Consider the following 23434-nt stretch of genomic DNA (forward strand, 5'->3'; position numbering starts at 1 on the left):
ATCTGCTGTGCCAACGAGTGTAATCTTGTATCAGTGTCAGTGCACTTATCACTGGGTCTTTGCTGATACAACAGCTTCAGGCAGCAGTATAATTTTTTTTCATCTCTATTTCTGAATGTCTTGCTGCAATGGCTTTTAGCCTAACAGATCACATTCATTCTTTAGGAAAATGATGCTATTCAGCAGATATACAACATTTGGGAGCATTTGCAAGGGAGGTTCTAGGCATAGGGGAGCACAACATCTCACACATAATCCCTTGGCAACTGAGCTTCGTGATCCTGCAGTGCTGCAGTTTCCTTCAGAAATTATTCTCCCTTCTTCACTGAGAGAAACTGTACCAACAATCTCAGCCTGGTGCTAATGAATGTTCATTCCTAGCACTGCAACTTGGAGAGAATTCAAAGCACCAGAAACATGATTAAGAGGCTACAGCGATTGACTTAGAGGAAAGATTAAAAGTCTGAAATACATCTGACTTGTGTTTAAGATGGCTTATCATAGATACCACAACATTTTAAAACTCTCTTGAATAATTGCTCTCCACCTGTGCAGTGCCAACAGGTTGTTACTCAGAATAATGAGATGGAGTCAGTAAAAGTGAGAACTGAGTCTAGACACTAGGAAAAAGTGAAGAATTGTGTTCCTCAAAGGGAAAGTGGAAGACTGAAACTGTGACAGTTACTCAGGTCTGGACAATATCCTAGAAAATGACACTGGAACAGGTTGCCCGGAGAAGTTGCAGATGCCCCCTCCCTGGAAGTGTTCAAGGCCAGGCTGGATGGGGCTTTGAACAACCTGATCTTGTGGAAGGTGTCCCTGCCCATGGCAGGGGGGTTGGAACTAGATGATCTTTAAGGTCCCTTCCAACCCAAACCATTCTATGATTCCATGGAAATGTCTAGTAGAGAACAATAAAACAACTACCTGTAGGGAGATGAAGTAACCTAATAAACTTTTTCCATCTTTAACTTCTGCAACTAAGCAGCAGCTTCCTGAATTTAGTATTGGCTATTTGTTGCTCTCCAGCTTTCTTTCATCAGTGCTAAAATGCGCAATGGAGTTAATAACAAGGGTTCTTCCACCTATGAGGAATTCCCTGGTCTTGGTCCAGTACCTGCAGGGAGGAAAACTTTCCCAGTTACTTCAGTTGCACTCATGGCAGGTCGTAGCATGGCATTGTTTAGGATTTATTAAAAAAAAAGTTTGGAGAGCACTATTTTTTAATGAAAGGTGTTATTAACTTGCAACTTAGTAGCTCATAAAATTTCAAGAGTAGGCCTTGGTGCCTAGAGTTTTCTCCATGACAAGCATGTAAATTTTTCTTAAACTTCTGACAAGATAAGCGTCTAGCCAGTGTCTCTCTGTTGCGAAGCTAAATCTTCCTTTGCCTTGTGATCAGAGTAGAATCTGTAATCTAAGAAATCACTTTGGATTCCAAGTGCAAAAGCACCAGACACAATTGCACTGTGTCAGGTGCAGCAAAAGCAGAGTGGGACCAGGGCTCCTGCCCCAGAGAGCTCCCATGTTCCAAGAAATGGCACAAGCGTGAAGGTGATTTAGAAGAGGGCTACATTAAAGTGGCATGAGAAGGTTCAGGTCTTTCTTTATTGAGAAAGAAAATTGCCTTGCCAGAAAAAGGAGGTGAAGACATGGCACAACTTGTGTCATTTCACCTTCATGAAGTTATGCAAATTAGTGTGCAAAGTCTCAGGGTGAGCCAGAGCTCAGAGGCTTCTCAGTCTGTGAGATGGCTGAGAAATGCTTTCCTGGGGGAGTCACAGAATGGGCTGATAGAAAGCTCAAAGATAAATCCCCACTTCCCAGCCTTCAGCTTGTTATGGGAGCATTCGTTACAAAAACTGATCTCCATCCATGGCATTTTTTTCTACCCAACAGTGCTTGACTGAAGACATGTTGACTTTACAAAGGTTAAAGGTGGCTGCCTCAACCAACAAATGGGATTTAGCAAGAGGGGAGGATTGTTGTTCTTTCTTCTTTCAGGAATGAAGTGTCAGGAAGATGTAGAGGTCAACCGGGCCCCTGCTGAGCAGCTGAATGGCAGCACCAGCTGCAGAAGGTGCTGGAGCAAGGCAAGACCTGCAGGTTCTCACGTTTGGGAAGGGTACGGCATCTCCTCTTCCCCCATCTGAAGTTAGAGGAATAACAGTGAGAGCTCCCTTGGGAAAACAGGGTCCAAGCAGTTTAACTCGGAGTGCAAAGTGATGTGCAGGAATTGAGTCATGCCCTACAGCCAGACCTCTGCTCAGACCTCATGGGGGTTCCTGAATGGGAGCCTCAAGCTGCCCCTGGTTGAAGTGAATACTAGCCTAACAGGCAATCCTCCCTTCCCTTCTATCCCCCCCAAGTATGTGTGCAAGGGCACAAATGTTTGCATAATTAGCTATACTATTTTGTAGGCTGAAAGTAGGACTGAAAAACAACAGCCCTAGGCTTGAATTCATACAAACCCCTAATAACCCGTGTGACTGAAGTGAGCGGGTGTTCTACATATGACAACACACACAGAATGTAAATGAAATACTTTGCTTTGGCAAAAAGTTCTGGGCTCTGACTTAGATTCTGCCAGTGCTCAGAACATTTGCAGCATTCATAAATTCATTATAACCTGGCCTTTCAGAAAAAAAGCAGTCTGGGTGTTTTCCTCTCCTGCCAGTGAGCAGGAAATATGTTTTAGTGTTTATTCCCTAATACAACACAGCAACAGATATAAATATTTAGGAGAGTTCTTTCTAGAGAATGAATTAGTTATCATATATTTAGTATTTTGCAAGAAAGTCAAGATTCACATGATAGAACAGAATTGTTCAGAAAGATCTGGACTAAACACACTTGCTTTCTTGGAAAAGGCCAAGCTCTAAGAACCAATAGATATATCAGGATAAGCACACCTTTTTCTTTTTTCTTTTTTTTTTTTTTCCTGATTCCTTGAAATGTTACAATTCTGAATTATACAGAAGCCAAACAAAAGTATCACTGTGAAAAATGAAGGCTCAGTGTCCATCTGCTAAATCTCTGTGTCTATGAGAGAATGCAAAACCCAGCACAAATGGTGGGAGAAGGGAAAGAGGCACACACAACATATAGCAAGGCCTAGGGGAATAAGTATTGGAAATCTTTGCAAGCAGATTATGGAAACATGGAACACATGCACACATAAATTGTCATCAAAAACAGAGAGAACAACCTTGAGAGAAGTTGCAGTAACCCTAGCATAGCAGGGTTTGGGGCATTCCCAGCTGCCACACTTCTGTGAAAAAGGGATTGAGAACAGATTCCCTGTTAATGTCTTTTCAACTGTGATGGCTCTAGGGTCTAAGAATCTGCTTTCTGTTAGGAAAAACTATAAAACTTTCAACAAAAGATGAAAAACATGTCTTCCATTGGCATAAAAGCAGGAGATTTCCTGGCAGGAAGGAGTGACATATTGAAAATTCCCTGGAAAGTAGAATACAGAAAGAATAACTGCCACTGGCAGCAAACTCCAACTCTCAGCAAATACACGTGTTACAAAGCTAACAAAACAAACAAACAAAAATCACTCAAAACCTTGCATGTGTGCAGAAGCCAGGTTTAATACTTTTTTTAAACTTAGGATTGGGCCTTAAATTCTATATAATCAGTGAAGTCCTTTCTTACTTTTATTTCCCACTTTAGTTCTTGAAATTTGGCATCTGTTGAATTCTAAGTTAGGGCTTTTTCCAAATCCAAGACTTGGGGAATTTTGTTAACAGTGCAATAAAAATAACTTCATAGTGTTACAGGGAAACATTAAAGCCTTTTTTGTGTGCTGCTCTTTCCCTTTTAAAAAAAAATACAGACATTGTTTCTTTAAAAGGCTCCATCTGCAAATCCCATTAGATGTGCATATAAGGTTTCGGATGATTAATAGTTGCCTGCTTTGCTTTGGTTGGAGGGACTGAGTGTATGTATGTTAACCCCTCCCTCCCCTCTCTCACATTTCACTTCACAAACTTGTCACTCTCTCCCCAGCACAGTATTTAAAAAGTGTTTCACTCATGTCCAGCACTTCACAAGGAAGCAAGCTTCAGGCCTTGGGAAGCAACTCAGGGCAATCACTGCATAGATCTGGTTACTGTTTTCCAGTTGGGACAATGAAGACATTTAGAAGAGGTCCCAAAGTAACACATCCGCAGCAGCATAAAACCCACAAACAAGCTGTTGTTTAGGGAGGAAAGCTATTCTGTAAAATTTGGAAGATTTCCCCTCTGCTCCTCTTCCGATTTTGAAGCCTGAGCTATAACCAGTCACGAACACTGGAGTGTGGACAGGATTGGAAGCAAATGGATCCCACCAGCAGCAGCTGCATGCGCAGCCCACAACCTCCTGCCGCACTTTGGGGGTGCCTGCGGAGCACCCATGCAGATGTCACCACAGCTTCAGGGCTGAACCACTTCCCACCACCACCATTCTCCTTCCATCAAAAATCAGATTTTGCTACTTACTCTGATTTCTCAACCTCCTGCCTGGTGACTGCTCCCCACAGCTTCCCACGTGAGGAGCGGGCATTTGTGGAGCAGCATCCCTCTTTCCAGCACTCTGACTGGCATTTTGCAGCAACTGAGGCCAGAAGACGACTAAATCCAGGACTGGCCTTGGGTTCTGGGGAGTCAGAAGGCAGCAGCCCAAATCTAGTGAGTGCGGCAGTGGGTATGAACGAAGATGATGAGGTACCAGTAAATGCTACAAATGAGACTGAGAAAAAGTCATCCAAAAGGAAAAAGGAAAACTCAGGTAGGTGATGTGAAATCAGGGTTGTGGGATAGTACAGGCTATAGAATGAGAGCACCTGTAAGATTAGGAATTAAGAAATAAAGCTGATGAGGAAAATATTTTGTAATTCTTGACTGGGGAAACTTACACAATAACAACACTGAAACTAAATAGCTTGTTCTTTGATGACCTCTGGTGTTTCTATTTCACTCCTGCAGATCTTGTTTACTGAACCATGCATTTTACTCACCAGCACAATGCACATTTGCTGTAACTAAACAGGAATCACAAGGCATGCATACACTGAGTTGGAGGTCCTAGGATGTGGAGTTATATATTGCATACCTGCCATTTGTCCAAGCGTAAAAGAATGGCAGTCAAAGAGCAAAGATCCCTCATCTTGAGCTGCCTGGGCTAGTTGGAAATGTTATACTAGGATTTTGACATCTCAGTTTATGGTAAGAAGTACAAGATGCAAAGTCTCCCTTTAGATATAAATTCTATTTGGATTTATTTTGGATTAAGATCTATTTTTAGAATAAATTCTATTCCATCCTCACTAAATATTAAATGTTTTTACCTCAAAACAAGAGGTACTAAAAGTTTGCCCATCAGTACAATGTCCAACAATGCAGAAAATGTAGACAGTTTTCATTGTGTCATCCTAGCTAGCAAAACACATTCTTTCTACAGTGCAATATTCAATAATTTCATAGTTATATAACCTCTGATTTGCTGCTGCCTCAAATCCAGGTATGTGAAATATGCATAAAATTGTTTTCTCCTAAGGAAGCTGTTAAAAATTAAGATGCTTATATGCATTCATTTGCTATAGTATTCATTTACAAGCTACAGTGTGCTTTTTCCCACAGCACTGCTGTGAGGTGGGGAATATTTTCCAGTATCCCCATTTTACAGGTAGAGAACACAATGACAAAAACATTTATTTATTTATTTTCAGGTTTTACAGGTTGGCTGCAGAAAAGCCACCTCTAATCCAACTTTCATTTCTCCATTTTGCAATTTAAACAACAAGCTTGTATTCGTGCTCTCTCTGTCACACAATTAGTCCTAATCTCTGTTCTCTTCCAATTTGAACAGGCTGTCAGGGAACACATAAAATAACTGATATTCCAAACCTCTTTATGCCCAGAACCTTGTTTACTCCCCTCGGTTATCTGTTTTTTCTTTAGAAACTCAGCTTTGTAGAATTTAGGTTCATTTCTATTGAAAAAACATGCTTGGGGCAAAATTTTTCCAAAAACCCAAGTGCAAAGAAGTTTTTAAAAAAAAATTAAAAGTGAACAATGCTTTTATTAAAACACTTGCTAGTCGTAGGTAAACAGCAGATTTCAGCATACTCAGATTAGAGGGATATCCTTATTCTTAAAGAGACTGATTCCAAAGCACATCTCCCTGTTTTAAGTAGAAGGAAAACATTCCCTCTATTCTCTGTTACCAGCACCCTTGACATTTTCATTTCATACTTGCTGCTGTCTCATACACTTTTCCTTACAGGGGAGCTGTAAGCCGTGCCATCACTGAAAGGTACAGTGTTTCCTACCTGCTAGCAACTGTTGCTGTCTGTACAAGTTGTTACTCTAGCAAATGCAGAATAATGAAAACATCCCAAAGCAGATTCCATGGCTTTTCATTTCACTCCCTTCTTTGCTTACCAGACAGTAGATAGAATTATTTGATATCCCTCCCACAAGCTTTTCCTTCCTTCTGTCCCTAGACAAAATAAAACAAATGAGGGGAAAGTCTATGAGCAATTTTATTGTGATTTCCTTCACTTCTACAGCAGTTCCAGAAATGCAGCTGGCCATATCACATACTGATTGTTTATTCTAAGTGGAACATAAGTCTTTTCTCTCCTCTTGAGAATTTTCCTTGACTTCTTTAGAAAAATCTAGGTACCCAGAGCCTTCTCTTCAGAGATTGGGCTAGGAGAGAAAAATATATCGAAATCACTTGAAGACAAAACCTACAAAATAAACTATTTTCTTTTAGTTGGTGCCTTGTCCACCACAATTTTACCTGAACTGCAATATAGATACAGCATTACCATGATTTGTACTAGTGCATGCAAAAACCTTTGGTTCTTGTGAAGATCCTAGTTGTTACAAGATACACAGTGAAGATCTTAGAACATGTCTCTTTGCAGAGTATTCTGAGAAAAGTCCAAAATAAGCATATTTCTCAGACTAATAAGCAGAATGGTGTAAAAATAATAAAAAAGCTTGTCAATCTTTAAAACTTTATTTGAAGTAGTGATATATTAAAAACATTTAAAGAATGGCTTTGTTATGGCAATAACAACAGTGGCATCTACTACAAATACTCGTGGATAAACATGAACACACCCTTCCCTTCCTCTACAGACTTTAGTTATTTAGATGCCATATTCAGTCTTGACTTCACCAAATGACCTGAAGATAGAAGTTAACCTAGTGTTAGCTTTCACAGCTGCCTCTGCTGTCCATCCACAAGCCACAGCCATTAACATTTTCCAATAAAATTTCAATAAAGTTTCTGGCTGACTTGTCCTAAATTGTACTTGCGTTATTACACACTTGAAGTCCCCAGATCTCCAACAATAGTAATATAATACATAACAGAATTCAAACAGCTTTATTTTATGTGAATGAAACAATACAGAATGTTAGTGAGGTTGCAGTAGAAATGAGAATGTGATAACAGTGCATAATGACTCCCTTAACAACATTAGACATACAATGTCCTTGACTGAAGAATTCTGGAAAACTTTGTGTTAAAATGTGCAGAGCTGATCTGCATTCCCGCCTGCCAACCTTTCTCAGTCTTGCCACTGACTGCAAAGAGGATTTTCTAAGCTTGTGATTCCCATTTACAGTCATGGTGGCATAAAAAGCAGTAGGTGAGAGTAGGTAGCAGCAGATAACCTGAGAAGGACTGAAAAGCAAAGTACAGGCAAGTCCCTGATCAGTTTAAAGCGGTCTGGGTGCAGAACGTCATGTGTCATAGCCCTCTGTATGCACCCTCCATTGAGCGTTATTCCATGAGGTGCACATTGAAGTAACTTCTGGATACTTTTATCATCAGCTGCCAAATGAATCCACTATTTATGCAGTCACTTTACTTGGCCAATGTTGCTGATAGCTTTCAGAATTTTATGTTCCATAACAGCAAAATCTATCAGTGTCTTACTACCTGATTTAAGTACTTAGAATAAATATGCCCTCAAAGTCTTTAGTATGGAGAAAAAAGTAACATTGTGCAGATGCTTTGTATTTTTATTTTACTTTCTTCTACTGAGGGAAAAATTGCAGACATCGACAATAGTTTGCAGAGTAACAAACACCAGGTGCATTGATCTGGGCTGTGGATCACCACAAACAGCTAAGAAGCAGCTAGGATCCTCCACATCCAGGCATTAGTGACCTCCACACTTCTGTGCCTAAGCTGCCCTCTGAGCAATAAAAGTACCCTTTGTGGTGCCAAAATCCTGTATCTGCACAGTGCAGAGTCCTTATGCCTTCCTCCAATGTATTGTTCACTGGCTATTGTTAGCAGACCAGTTCAACCCAGTGAGGGAGAGTGAGTACTACTTCATGAGACCAGATTCTGATTCAGTTATGCTGGTTGTCAGCACAAAGCAAAGCCGACTTCTGTTGACCAGCTCCAAATGCTGAATTTGGCCCCTTGTTTTGCAGGGAACGGGTTGCCTCTTCATACACACATGTATGTATTAGGCCTTGACACAGTTTTTGTTTTGGAAACTTTATAGCGTAGGAACATGGACCATTTGGGTTCCTACACATATTTTGCTGCAGCCCTGGGGAAAGGCAGCTGCTCAGTTCAACCACACAATGAAACTGGTTGGGATCCTGGAAGTATGCATGCTTCATGGTAGAGACACAGATCTTCCTGTGATTCCTGAGTAGCTTTTTTGGTTTTTTTTTAGACTGGCAGTACAGTAGGAAAATCTTTCCAAACCGATTTGTCCTTTCACACAACATTTGCCATTTTCCGCATTCTGTTGTCAAAACTGAAGCAACCAGGCCCAATTTCCACTTTTGGAATATGACAAAACCTCCAGTCATGAATAACCATATGTGTCTTTACAACACCATGTGGCACACAGCCTGGATGATAGGATCCAAGCTACACATCCTGCTCTGTTCACAGAAATACTTAGCTATTTACAATTATTCTCATTGTTTTTTGGAGATGAAGACTGGTGAAACTGCCCCTTAGAAAGGATGTCCTTCACACAGGGATAAGTGGTGAGCTCACATGTATATTCAGGTTGCATTAGCTATTTTTATCCCAGATTAATTTGACAGAGGTGACTTTAATTCCTGCAGTGTGTTATTGGCATTGGAGAGCTGCTTCACCCCTCCACATGTTTGCTAGGGGAGCAGAGATTCAGGGGGCCCCTTGAGACTAAGGCTCCCAGAAGCTGGTGGCAAAGTTCTCAGCAGGGGATCCGCACTTCAAATCCCGCTCCCCCACCACTCTCTCACATTTGTTAGCCTTTGGGAAACATGTAATGGTGTGTTTGTTCAGTAAGAGATGAGAATGAGAGGGATTGTACAACTATGGGCAAAAGCATGGGGAGAAACTTCTGAGGTTTTGTTTTCATACTTTCCACAACTTTATTTGGAGATTTTTGAAGTATAAGTAGCAAGAACAATGTTGATGCAAACAAGACTAATTTCCTTGAAATAGAGAGCAGTACAGCTGCAGCATGTGATACAGTGGTCCCTATGCACATCATCACTAATGGGAGCTATGTTTGATTTCTCTATTTCTGATGGACAGAGCTAAGATCAGAGCAATCATGAAGCCTACAGCCCCACCTGACAGATTTTTCCAGCTTTATTACTTTGGCAACCAAAGGGACATCTAGAAGATGATGCTGTATGTCGCGCTCATTGCTACTGTTTTGTATATCATTTCTATGTAGAAATACTATGCTAGGACACATGGAACTTCATTGCACACTGGCAACACAGAAAAAATTAAGTAATTAGTCCTCAACATAACAAAACACCTACTAGCATCTTCAGTTCAGGGAATCTAGCCAACCACAGGGGTGAGAGGGGGGAAGGAGTCAAGGAACTTGTAAAACTGACTCCCTGAAAGATTGGCGGTTTGCTTTGCTCACTGAAACAAGGGCATTTTTCCTTGCATTGCTTGGAGATTCTTCACAAGCACCAATTTTAAAACACAGGAGAAAAAATAAAATTAAAAAAAAGAAAAAAGAAAGACAAGAAAAGAAAAACAAGAAAATAAAAGAAAAAAAGATTGCCACAGTCTCAGGCAAAGTCAGTTTGTGTTTGCTTTTTAGCATAATTAGTGCAGCATCCCTTTGGCTATGGCTTGAAATTTGGCTTTGAAATATGACTCTTGACCACATTGCAGCCAAGTGCACAAATAGCAAAAAAGTTTTTCAGGGCAGCACAGTGACAAGGATGATACTGGGGCCAATCATGCACACAGATACCGGATATCCTTGTAGTTTTCATTTAGGATTAGAAGAAGCTCAAAGTCTGGAGTATCATGTGCCAATTCAAAGACCACTGGTTCTCTGGTGGTGCTTGTTTTGCAATGTTCCTCCCATACACACAATATTTCCAGGCCATATGCTAGCTTAGGGTGCTTACTAAGTGACTTTACCTTCTGCCCTGCACCAGAGGTCGTCGCCATGCACTTGTAACACATTACACATCGCATATACAAAGTGCTAGCTTTGCTGCCTGTTCCTTGGTAGATCAGTGGAGAGTGATACTATGTGTATCAGGCATGAAAGTAAAGATGTGGGGAAGGAAACTATTTCCATGCAATGATAGCGAGGAATGAGAGCTTCCTTGCCATAGCTGCTCATTTCTGACCTTGCAGACCCAGGCCTGTGCTTCTGCAGTTTTGGTAACGCACACCTCCTGACTCTGAGCTGTCCTGCCTTTGTCCCCTTGAACCCAAGACTGACAACACTGATAAGTCGTGCTGAGCTTGAGGGGGCATAACACAAAATTCTTAAAGCTTCCACTGAGCACTTCAGTTAGTAGTTTCTATCAGACCTCTGCAATACACATGTTCACACAGATGAATGTAACTGCAAATTACACAGCATGTGTGCTTGCCTCTTAGAAAACCAGAACTCAAGCAACAAGGCAGAAACAAGCAGCAAATCACGGAAGGAAAGGACAGCTTTCACAAAGGAGCAGCTACGGGAGCTGGAAGCTGAATTTGCCCACCATAACTACTTGACAAGGCTCAGGAGATATGAGATAGCTGTGAACCTGGATCTCACCGAGAGACAAGTACTTCCTGAATCCCTGCCTCCCCAGCTTCTTCTTCCTCCCCCACAACTTCTCCCTAAAGCTAAAAACCAGATATGTTACTCGAGGGTATACTTTTGCAATGGCACAGAGGTATTTTAATACAAAGCCCCCGCATTCTTTTAAAATGCATTTGTTACAAATTTCTGTAAGTAGTTAATAAAAGTAATTATGTTTATCTAAACTAAAGACACATTTAGGAATAACTGATATCTACTGAGCTGTTGTTTACCACCCCTCCTTGGTACATATTGGTAAGTCAAGGCTTACAGATGGAATATGGATATCACCTTAGACTGCGATTACCAGGAAATTATTAGAATGATATAAGTTTGAAATATGGATTCTTCCTGTGTCAGGTAGTATTTTGAGGTGATAAGGAAAGACAAAAATGCAGACTTTCGTGGAGAGATATTTCTGTTCTCTCATTGTGATCTCAGTCAGGGTTTCCTTATCAAAGCTTAGTGGACAATAGAGGAATTGCTCAATTAAGTGAAGCAAATTACAATTCCTGAAGCATTAGATTGGATGGACTAGATGTTAAAAGACATTAGATGCACTGTGCCCATTGGATTGACATGCTTAGTTGACATAAAGACAGATTCTAGGCAAAGCACTTGTACTGGCTTTGCGGGTCTCAGAGAAACATTTGCCTGGAACAGTTTAGAAAGAATTGTTCCTGCCTCTGTTAGAGAGATGGATTACTTAAACTCGTGAGGTTCCTTTCACCTTTTCTTCTAGAATTCCACAAAACATCTGTCTATTGATACACACACATATGCATAGGTCTGCTTATACAGCTCAGATCAAGGCATTAAGTAATTATTTCCTTTTTATCACCCAGGTCAAAGTATGGTTTCAAAACAGAAGGATGAAGTGGAAACGTGTTAAAGGCGGGCAGCCAGTGTCCCCACATGAACATGACACAGAAGATGGGGACTCAGCTGCCTCCCCCAGCCCTGACTAGTCCTTGCAGCAATGGGAGAGGAGCATGGAGAAAGTAATTGATCAGAAAGTGGGTGCAACACTGCTCCAGGTCGGCTGCACCATGAGCTGATCCTGCTTGCGAAACCTGTAGCCCTGAGTCTTTAAAAGGTGTATGATGCTTTAGGTTACAGGGGCAATTAAAGAACGCAGGGGGAAAAAGCCAAAGGAGGGCATGATTTTGATTTTTTGTCTGAATGAACTTAACTCTCTCTAGAATTGTCTTACTACCACAGATGTGTCTTCAGAATAAAAGCTAACAAACACTGAGTATGAAACAGGAGTAATGTTGTCTAGGCTCTCAAACACTCAGAAAATACAGGTTGTCAGTCAGCAAGAAGGGGTTCAGCAAGTGATAATGCAACTGTATTCTCATCCAACCTTTCCCTGATCACATCTATTCATTCTGCATTTGGACTTGACAAGGCACATTTTCCTTGTGCCTTACTTTAAGAGAAATAAATACTTAGATAGTCACTGATTTTTCTGGCAATATGAATTGAACACCTGTATGGCTAAGCAGTAAGATTACAAAATAAGAATTTGAGACCAAAACTATATGCACAGAATTCTGCGTACCAGTTTCAGAAGAGATGGCTTTCAAACTGACAGTCCAAGAGGATAGGTGCCTTGTTGATGGCAGCAATTTGCAGAGGGAGATTTCTTCCAAGCTTACTGTAAATCATGAAATTAAATTGCTAGATCTCAATTTCAAATATTTTTTCAAAGCAGTCATTACCAAATGTCACAGCACTACAGCAGAGGTTAAGCCCTCAACACAATAGCTATCACTATTTTGTTTTCAACATTTAAATCTATTTAACTAAAGGAAAACTACTGTTTAGTGCTGCCTTTCTTTTGGATGTATGGAATCTCTCTGGAAACCCATGGTTTTCTTTGTGAATTCAGGATTGTCAAGAGAAGCAGAAAACAATGTTATCTGGAGTGATTTAACTGAGTTTACTGTCTACAAATTCTCGTTTAATTTTTCATTGGAGACAAAACTTTCCACCGAATAAACATGTACATGTGTATATTTAAATTACATATAAAAACATCTGTTAATCTAGGTATTGTGTGGATTTACACTCATTACTTACTTTCTTCTAAATCAATATCTGGATTTATGAAATTTACAGTTAAGTGACCAATTTAGCTCTTTTTGCAAACTTCCCATTAATAGGTTATTTTTTGCAAAATTTTTTTTAGTGTTTGCAACTGCTCAGAGATTTCATACAAACCAATAGTATCTGTGCTTTTGAAAACATGTAAACATATTGTGTCTTTGATAACCTCTGTGTTTGACAGGGTTTGAGGACACCAAGAAACTTTACCAGGAATCTTTAAAGCCACTAAAGCTGACACAGCCAACTGCCCATGCTTCTACTGTAAATAATATGTAAAAGAAGCTTTCCAATACAGAATCATAAACTGCCATGGCACCACCAGAAGTCTTAAGAACACTTCAACTCGAAATTATTCCCCTTTTCAGCCAAAACTTGTAGTATATCAAATTACGAAGTTTTAGAAAAGCATAGTGTCTGGTTCCATTTCTTTTGTCTTTTTATCTAATGTACAAATGACACATTTTAAACAGAATTTTACACTAGCATATCACATTATGACTATTGAGAATACTGAAACTTTGGTTTAAATATTTGAAAGGTAACCATTATTTGCAGCCACGGCATACTAACTTCCTTTCGCCTTACTCTGATGCATTGTTATTGGGGTTTAACGTGGACTGCAGATACAGTGGATATAAAGCTGCATATCTGGACGATATGTTTATAAAGTTATCTGTGGTTATTCCACTTGCAAAAGACCTCAAAATAGATAAATATCAACTCTTTTTTTGAACAGAGATGCTGTATTCTTTTCAAAGAACTGATTACTGTATCTACTAAGAAAAAACATCTACTACGTTCCTTCTTTAACATTTCCAAACTCTATTTGACAGATGAAAAATTGAACAGTTTAGAGTGCAAAACATATATTTGTGCAAAACAAACTAAAAATAAAGAATTCTTTTTAGAAATAAATTATTTACAAATAAAGAAACTTGAGAAGTGAAAAGCTATACAAGGTATTTTCCACTTCAAACCAAACCCAGTAGGTGGAATGGAGAAAGGAAAATCTCTCGTTAATAAGAGTCATTAAATCTGTTACATATTTGACAAACTGAAGATTGAGAATTCTTTCAGTCTTCCATGGCGACGATGAAACATCAGAATGTCTATACTGATGTTTATGCCCAGGGAAACAAGGGCCTTGCTTTGCAGGACGTTCCTTAATAGCTCGAGGGACGAGGCACCTTTCAAGGCAGCCCTCTGCAGCAGCAGCTGCTTGCCACTCAGCAACAGCAGGGTAAGGGGCTACCTGTGTTACAGTATGGTTTCCCACACCATACTTGCAGCATGCCCACAACTCTTACCCACTATGAACACAACAAAACACACCCCCCCCCAAAAAAAAAAAAAAAAGAGAGAAAAGAAAACTGCATCACTGATGTTTCACAGGGCCTCTGCACAAACTATGCTGTGATCACAGCATGGACGCAAACCCTGTGAGTGTATTCACAGAGGGGTATTCCCATTACTTCTCAGACCAGCTAGACCCCTGAGAAGCCCGCCTATCTCTCTGCAGAAAAAATGTGCACTTTGTCACCATAAGCTTAAATGAATACTGCATTTAATGCAAATTAATAATTAATAAATAATCAGTTAAAACAATTAGGAGTATGTGTGTCCTGTCTCTGAGCTAGATCTACCCATGTCTCTTCAGATCCTTATGGTAAGGAAACACTACCCTCAGTTTCCTCCCAGGACATTTGCGTGAATGGTACAATATTTCAATGGGAGATCTTGCAGACAGGAAGTTATGGCTGGATCCCAGTTACTCCAGCAGCAATAAGCTGAGGTGTACTATGACAGAGCACTATTATTTGGGTTACAAACCTGACATTAATAATAGGTTAATAATCTCACTATTCAGGTTACATAAAACTAGTTGGCTAAAAAAATTGCCCATGCACAGATGAGATGAAGCTACAGTTAACTGTAACTTTAAGAGCAGAAAATGTCTACGGCTCTGCTTAAACCTTGGTGCCTTCTGATTAAGCTTCTGACTAAACTCACTAGTTTACCTCTTGGCAAACACTGAAGAAAACTAGTTTTGTGAAGAACTCTGGTGCTAACTCAGACATCCTACCCTCATCTCCAGGAACACAAAACATCGTGGGGCAGGAGTTCTTTGTTACTCATTTTCTTGTAAACTCTTAAGCCAATTATGCACTGTACATCACCTCACTGCCTCCTCCCCACTGCGGTTAGAAAGTTTGCAAGCTGCAGAAGCAGCTTATTTTGTGACGAAAACTGTTGGGCTCTTGGCTACCAACATAAACCAAAATCAGCTCCTCACCCAGAAAGAAGGCTAATAAATCTTGCCTTTCAAGGAAGCTGTCAACGGTAGTATATTGCATCCTAATTCACTTAAAAGCTAGTCATTGGGATCTCAGTCCGTACCCATAATTACAGCTCCTAAACAGTTCTTGCTCTGTCTTTTGAGAAATAAGGTACGAGTCACCTGTGAGATCATTTTATGCTTAGGCAGTTTCCGCATGAAACCATCTGCTTATTCTAAGACTTCAGTGTTTTGTGAAGGAACATTTCACTCCTGACATCAAAGCATTTGACCCCTGAACCTCTGGTGCCAAGAATCTTTCAGGCAAAGTCTGTCGTCTGGGAGGAAAATCTCTGACCTGCAATTATTTTTCGCAGAAATACACATCAGGCTTTATTCTCCTCACAGAGGGGAAGTAAGCTACCTGGGGATGTTTGGCAATGCTTCCCATGCCTGATTCTCAATAAATAATCTGAGCACACAATCACCCACATAACATTGGAAAGGTCTGGCAGGTCTTCCACAGGAAGCACATGCAGGCAGAGAAGCAAGACTTTCTTCCCATATAAGGCTAGTGCAAATAGCCCACAGGGAATGGGGATATCTGTGTAAACACAAAAATATGTGCTGTAGCCCTTTATAGCTGTGCTGCCTCTTCTAAATACAGGAAGAGAAGCACTTTCCTTAGAGTCATAGATTTTATGGACATTTTATCTACCTAGCCAGATGCCAACATCACATAGGCCCTAATTTGTTTTACATAGTTTCTGTATCCCATGACTCCATTGTTAGCCCTCAGTTTCTCTGCATCTTTCTACAGCATTAAGCTGGTGATTTTTCCAGTCAATAGAGCTACTTGGACAACTTAAAAATAACCCAAAGGTGACTAAGAAAGCATGTACTCATGTGTGTACGCTTGACAAAGTCTTAGATGGGTCCACAACCCCACTAGAAAAATTTTAGATGGTCCATAACTTTAACGAATAATTGATTTTCAATGTCAACTACACCATCATCACCCCCACCCTCCCACACCCCCTCCAGCTAAATCTGCTTAGTAGCGATCAGGAGTCTTAGCAGGAATGGTATGATTTTAGAAGATGATGCTACTATCAATTCCTGATTTAGTTTCCTAGCTGTTGTCTAAGAATACCATTGCATGGTTTTAATCGAGTAAACTGCAGATCTAGACTTCTGTGATGAGCTCTCCAAGTCATATGTGAATAAGTATTTACTCATTTGGGGGTTTTTAATGATGTCTTTATGTTATATGATTCAAAGGACACAGATAAAGGGCCTTCCAGCAAAATACACGATTGCCTATTATTGACTCTTGACAAATTCCTTTCAGAAAGGGGACTGAATTTTGTACTTTGAGACAATAAAGTAAAAAAAAAAAAAAAAAAAAAAAAAACAAAAACACCAAACCCACAACTGCAGTACAGACAGATGAACCCATGGTAGTTAGTTCAATGCCCTGGTAAGGTAGAAGGGAAGCACTCCAAGCTTGCTAGTTTTGTTATTGGTACTACATTGCAAGGACAAGACTTGAAGTCAGTCACTTTTTGGCCGGGTTACACTTGGGAGAAAGTCTCTAGTTATTGCCTGGAGTTAGATGGTACTTATTCAGGAGCTATGTTTCTGGAAATTTGAATACCTGAATGAATATAGAAGCTTGCCAAAGATACAACAAAATATAAAAGCTATTGATTTCAAATGTCCTGGTTATTTTTATTTATTTACTTTGGTCATTTTTTAGGTCAAAATGTTTTCAGACATATTACAGTTGTCTCATGGAGATGACACTATACACCATCCCGTTAAGTGCTTTGTGATATTTTACAACAGTAATCACTAGTATTAATAAAATAGATATGAAGCTAATAACAGCTAACTGTCAGTACAGCTGAATCTGTGCACAGCTATGAAATTACTATACTGTTAAAATACAATCCCTCTGCAGATGTTTTCGTGCTGGCCTCATCTGTTAACCCTCCAAGTGTTTTTTTCAGAGCCGAACAATAAAGGTTGTCTTTAAACACCCGAGACAAGCTTATATACAGAATAGCTGTTTCAAAAGAAAAGATAATTTCCTTAGAAATACAAGTATAATGGAGATTGCATAGAAACAGCTTGGAGAAAGTAACTCCTCAGAGTGGAACAACATTGTGGTATGTTTCCTCTGCATGTATGTCTTCCCAGACTGTTACTGTCATCAATTAAATGCAAGAAAAGGATTTGTAAAAGAAACCTACTGCATCCTAGATCCAGAGACAAAAATTGGATTTTCAATATGTACCAAAGTGCTGCTGTGCTTGGCTATATACCATCCACCTCATGCCAAACCAGAAGTCTGCAAGGCCTTGCTGTCATGCCAGGAGCTCCAGCAGTAACAAAATGCTCTTCCCCTCTTTTGCTTTCTTGCAGCACAGACCTCTCATGAGAGAATCCTGTCTATGTGGCAGGGTACACCACATTCTTCTATTTACAGTCTGTTTTAGTACAGGAGCAAGGAGAAATCCAGCAATAATGAAGGACAGGTACTCTTCAGGAATGGGAAACAGGGTAGATGACCCATTGGAACATATTTTCAATGGTTTGATGATAGCAAATTCACAGTAACAATTTTATTTCTTTTTTTTGCTAGAACACATATCATTACCAAAGCTCTTCCAGCCCCTGAGAGCAACCTGTCCCATGTAAAGAGATACTCAGCAATCAATTGTGGAAAATTGCCTGGTTCATGAAACAAGTGTGGTATCACCAGAGTTTAAGGAAGTGACAGATTGCTATTTTGGAAACGTTTTTATTAATTTCCACAAACCTCTTCTAGGGAAGAGGTTTGTGCTTTGAAGAATTTCACCTCATAGTGCTTTGGCATTTACTACAGAGTAAATTCTCTCCCCAGTGATTTTCTGCTGTTACAGGGTTTGCACACCCTGCACATAACACTAGAAGTAGCAAAGTACCAGACAGTAACTGACTCAATGTGTTTTGTTATTTTTGTTCGTCTTGTTTCGTGCTTTTACCAAATATTGCTAATTGTGACTGACTGATCACAAACATCTCATGCCATTTTAAACAACACTCTCCCAACAGTGAGCTTATCTACTCAAATAGCCTTGTAGTAGACAAGAACATCTACAGTTTCCTAGGCAAGACCCTTAGAGCTCCAAGCAGAAGAGGTGCCTTGTACTTCCTATGCACTTCATTTCAGAACTAGTCTTTCCAAGATAATCTTGAAATTGCTGATATGACTAGTGTGATTGTTATAATCCATGAACTGGCACCCTGCTGGGGAATTTCCTACAACTTTGTCATGTCAATAGAATCATAGAATGGTTTGGGTTGGAAGGGACCTTTAAAGATCATCTAGTCCAACCCACCTGCCATGAGCAGGGACATCTTTCACTAGATCAGGTTGCTCAAAGCCTGGTCCAGCCTGACCCTGAACACTTCCAGGGACAGGACATCCACAACATCTCTAGGCAACTTGTTGCAGTGTCTCACCACCCTCATAGTAAAGAATTTCTTCCTTATACCTAATCTAAATCTACCCTCTTTTAGTTTAAAACTGTTGCTCCTTGTCCTACCACTACAGACCCTGGAAAAGGTAACTCCTGCTGCTGCAAATCTCTGTCTTTCTCAGAAGGAGCCCTTCTCTGTCAGGATTACAAGCTGCTGAAAGGCCTAAGGGGTGGATACTTGCTCACAACTGCACTTTTCACCAAGGCTGGTAATAAAAGGAATCCAATAAAAACACGACACTTCCTTTTTCATAAGGTATTACTTAAGTGGATATGACTGTATTTCATTATGGAGACAGCAAGGCAAAAAATTAGAAGCAACAGCTCTGTTTCCCTTCAAACACTTTTTAAAGCTGTGGCATATCCTTGCTAATGTTTTGTTAAACCACCTGCTCGTACTTTTCCCTGACAGTGTAAGAGGCAAAGATTGTGGAGGGAAGAGTTGTGCAGCCCAAGGGTAAAACTGTTTGAATTGGCTGGCTGTAACTCAGAGAAAAGCTGCAATACCTTCTACATCTCCCCCAAGAGGCTTATTGCAAGGGTCGAGAAAACAAGGTGCTAAGAGAGAACAAGCAAGACACATCTAGTGGCTGTCTGTCCATAGGATTTGCTCAAGCAGAACCACTGCTCTTTATCCAAAGACATTTGTAACCCTTCTGGGGCAGATAATTATTCCCTTCCCCTTGCGCACAACAAGTCTGAACCAATTACAATCACATGACTAAACATTCATTACCTGCCTTTCCTGAGCTGCTTTCCCTCGGAGACTTTTCTCCTATGTAGTAGGTGCTAAAGTTGTGGAAGATGGACAATGTCTCTCTTTATTATGTAGGCTATCTAGTACCGGCATTCAGAAGTGTTGGGGGGGAGGAAAGAAAGAAACTGGAGAATTGTTTTTGCAATGCATCCTCAAACCTGCACCATCTGGGGTTGAGCAGGCAATCCAGGGTCCCTTTGTAGCCGGTGCATTGTAGTGGCTACAACACTAAGAGGGCCACAATTTGGCACTCGAGCCTCTAAGCATCTCCTATTCTAAAGCCATCCTCAATAACAGGGTCCCAGACAGTTTGACACTTGCATCCTGGGCCTAGTGTAAGATTTTAAGATACTCTGTAAGACTACTCTGTTTTTATCGTTTTCAAGCAAAGTGGAGCTATTTGGGGCTGGAGTTCAGTTTCAAGCTGTGATGTGTCAGCTCCAGCTATGAGGTTTCTCCTGCTAATTAATTGCAACTTAGAGACAAATCTGATTTAGTCTGTATGAACTTGTGAGTAGACGATGAAAGTATATGAGTTGACATGCAAATTCAGTCACACAAAACTAAATGGTCATGAGAGGATCCTGCATTCCAGTTGGCTTAATCTAGGGAAACACCAGTCATTTCAAAGATGAACAGATAAATGTGGCATTATATATTTGGGATTGATCAGTGGAAGGGTAAGTAGAACTACCATAGTTCTACTATTAGGGCAGTGTATCTTCTAGAAAATATATGTTGGTGCAGCTCCTTATAGCAGACCAATCTAAGGAAGGTGGTAGAGCTTAATACAGCTACTATGGATAGACAGAAGAGAATACACATTACCTTTTTGAAGCTATAATAATTATATCACGATCATAAAAAACAGCCAGTCTTAGGATGAGGACAACAGGGCAGTGTAGACCTTAGCAAGTCTCAGAGAATTTATGGCAAGTGTCATTTTCCAGAAGCCTGAGACAGGTCTCCGCCTTGAAAAAGAAGCTAACAGAGATTTGCCAAAGGAAATTTTTTAAAAGTCCAAAAGGGCATCCAGAAAATAGTCAAGATTAGTGTTTTGGGTGCATCTCTCAAGTTTCCTATAAGGTTACGCTTGACTGCTTGCTCCCTAGTTTGACCTATAACGTCTCTAATAAATCCTCAGGTAGTTTATCTTGCAGAGGAAGTGAGAGAAATCATATCACCCTCACTGAGCCAGCTGTTCACATTTGGGTGGCAGGCATCTGAATTTTAAAAGGTTCTCTCTCTTTGGACTTTATAAACAAAGATAAGCAGTATCGGTGAGCATTGCTGGGTACACAACCTGCATAACCAGCCTAAGTCATCCCCTCCCGTTGTGAGTTCTGAAAATGAGCAAATGGAACTCACACCTCTTCCAGCATGCTACTTCGACACATTCCCAAGAACTCCATACTATGCTATCGGATAGCGGATAGCAGTCACAAAATACATATAATGAAAAGAATGCCAACTGTGAAGGAAACCTGTGAAAAAAACTGGATGCTTCTTTTTCTATATTTAATAATCTGGAGAAGCAATTTGTCAAAAAAAGTAAAATGCAAAGGAGCACAGCAAAAGCATGACAGATATCGTTACATAGGTATACATATCTAGAGAGAGAGAGAGTGCACACAAAAGACATTTGGTGTGTGATGACTTCTGGAATTAAGATTAATCCAATCTGACAAAAAAATCAAAATCTGTATTTCACAAAAAGACCCTTCTTATTAAAAATCACTTTGAATTCTTTAGATAAAAGCAATTAATTTGGCATTTCAACTCTTTCTTGTGACCTTTAATTTCTAGAGAAACAACATTGCAGCACCCCGTTTCAGTTGTCTGGAGCATGAAGAGATCCTTTCAAGATCAGTTACACAATCTAGGGTAGCTACCTGTATGAACTTTCCAACAGCCTGGCCTCTCCTCATTATTCAGTGTGCAGCCTCTATCCACACTGTTTATTGCTATGATAAGGGGGGTCTCTAGAGATGCACCGATAATGTTAGCCTAAGCTCCTGTGACAGGAAATGCTCTGGATCAGGCCTGACAAGGCAACCTTATTTTACTGAGTAATGAGATGGAGAGTGTCACACAGGATATGGCTGTGTTCTGCCAAACTTTATTTCAGTGTACCTCTTGGCCAAGATATAATCTAAATCTTTAGTTGTAGAGTGTTACTGTCTCAGCTGCTGCATATTTGGTTCCTGCATATCCTTTCTCATCGAGCTTGTCAGTTAGTGTTGTGTGTAATGGTGCCAGCTTCAACAAAACACACAGCTTATGGTTATGCCATAGGACCATTGTTTGACACCACAAACACTGCTAGAAGAGCTATGTCAAATTCTCAGCTTAAATGACAAACATAGGCAAACATGCTATAGCCAACTGTGCATGTGCACTGAAAAGATATAAGCAACCTATGCCTTCTAGAGGGAGCTACCACTGTCCTTTGATTAGCTGTGCAATATTAGGCGATAATGTAGATGCCCCAGACAGCATGTCTAGATACCCCATATAGTTTTAAAAAAATATCCTATATTTTTTCTCAAATCCAACGGTCTCTGTAAAAGCAACTGCGATACTGCTTTTTCCATATCCAGGAGGAATAGAAATCTTTTCTGGACCTAGCCGAGAGAAGCAGGTATCTTACACTAATAACCAAATGATGCAGCCATTCTGACAACAGATACTTTACAGCTACTGAGTGTTGTCTGTACAGATGATCTGTGCAAGTGTGGAGAGACAGAGAAAAATCTTTGGCACATGGGTTGAGTCTGTATACAGACAAACATATGGCTGGTCGTGTCACGTGAGAGCGTTGCCCTGCAACTCCCCTTGTTGTAATAATCAAATGTAAGTATACAATTCACGTAATGATTGATGCTGCTATAGAAATACACTGTAGAGCCCTACCCTAGCTCCAGAGGAACTTAGACAATGTACCTTTGTCTAATAAGCAGGATGTGGCTGTCGAAAGCAGAAGTTTAACTGATGTATTACTAGTCTAGTTAGTAAACCATGAAGAACTGCTTAGATCTGCCAAAAAGGTAGGAAACTAGGGGAAAGGTAATCCTCGCAGGGGGAGATCGCGACCACCGACTCACGGACCACCTACCCCAATTATACTACCGACTCAAATGGTGAAGTTGAAGAAGAACAACTAAGCATGCGTACTAATTTACATGCTGGGTGAAGAGATTTTAACCAATCATTTCATAGAAGAATATTGCATATGTATTAGGAGGTTGAATATGTTAATGCTTTGTGTATAAATAACTGTTAATTTGAAAGCTTGGTGTGCTGTCTCGGGACAGGCACCCATATCTTCGCAAATATGCAATAAAATACCTCTGCTCTGTGTGTGTATTGGCATTTTGCACACCGGGTAAACGAACCACAATTTTTGGGACAACACCCTGGTTGGTGTTTCCTTCTTACCCATTATGAAAGCAGTCCTGCCGTTTCATCCAGAATTAGAAGCTCTCCCTTTCCACCTCCTAAGGCCAAGTATGATCATGTCTTCCTGGGTCTAGAGGAGTGACACCAAACATTAATCTCTGCTGAGATGCTGCTCTGCTGTAGTAATAACAGTCTCTGTCAATGTAATGTGGAAAAAAATCTAGCCTGCCATTTTTCTCTTTTCACTGGATACACCTTATCACATGGCTAAAAAAGCCTAATGT

At 40.2% G+C, this 23434-nt stretch overlaps 1 protein-coding gene across 2 annotated transcripts; it reads left to right on the top strand.

The window, feature by feature from the left end:
* Positions 1-4009: 4009 nt before the first annotated feature.
* MEOX1 (mesenchyme homeobox 1) lies at positions 4010-13080 on the top strand. 2 transcript variants are annotated; one of them, XM_072885833.1, is made up of 3 exons: positions 4010-4776; positions 10891-11174; positions 11926-13080. In XM_072885833.1, exons 1-3 carry the CDS (start codon positions 4326-4328, stop codon positions 12046-12048), a joined length of 858 nt encoding a protein of 285 aa, XP_072741934.1. In that variant the 5' UTR covers positions 4010-4325; the 3' UTR covers positions 12049-13080. The 2 variants fall into 2 exon arrangements, with proteins under 2 accessions (XP_072741934.1, XP_072741935.1); XM_072885834.1 differs by having other exon boundaries at positions 10891-11063.
* The last annotated feature ends 10354 nt before the right edge of the window (positions 13081-23434 follow it).

This window comes from Ciconia boyciana, chromosome 22 (assembly GCF_034638445.1).
Source record: "Ciconia boyciana chromosome 22, ASM3463844v1, whole genome shotgun sequence".
In the NCBI taxonomy this organism is placed as follows: Eukaryota; Metazoa; Chordata; class Aves; order Ciconiiformes; family Ciconiidae; genus Ciconia; species Ciconia boyciana.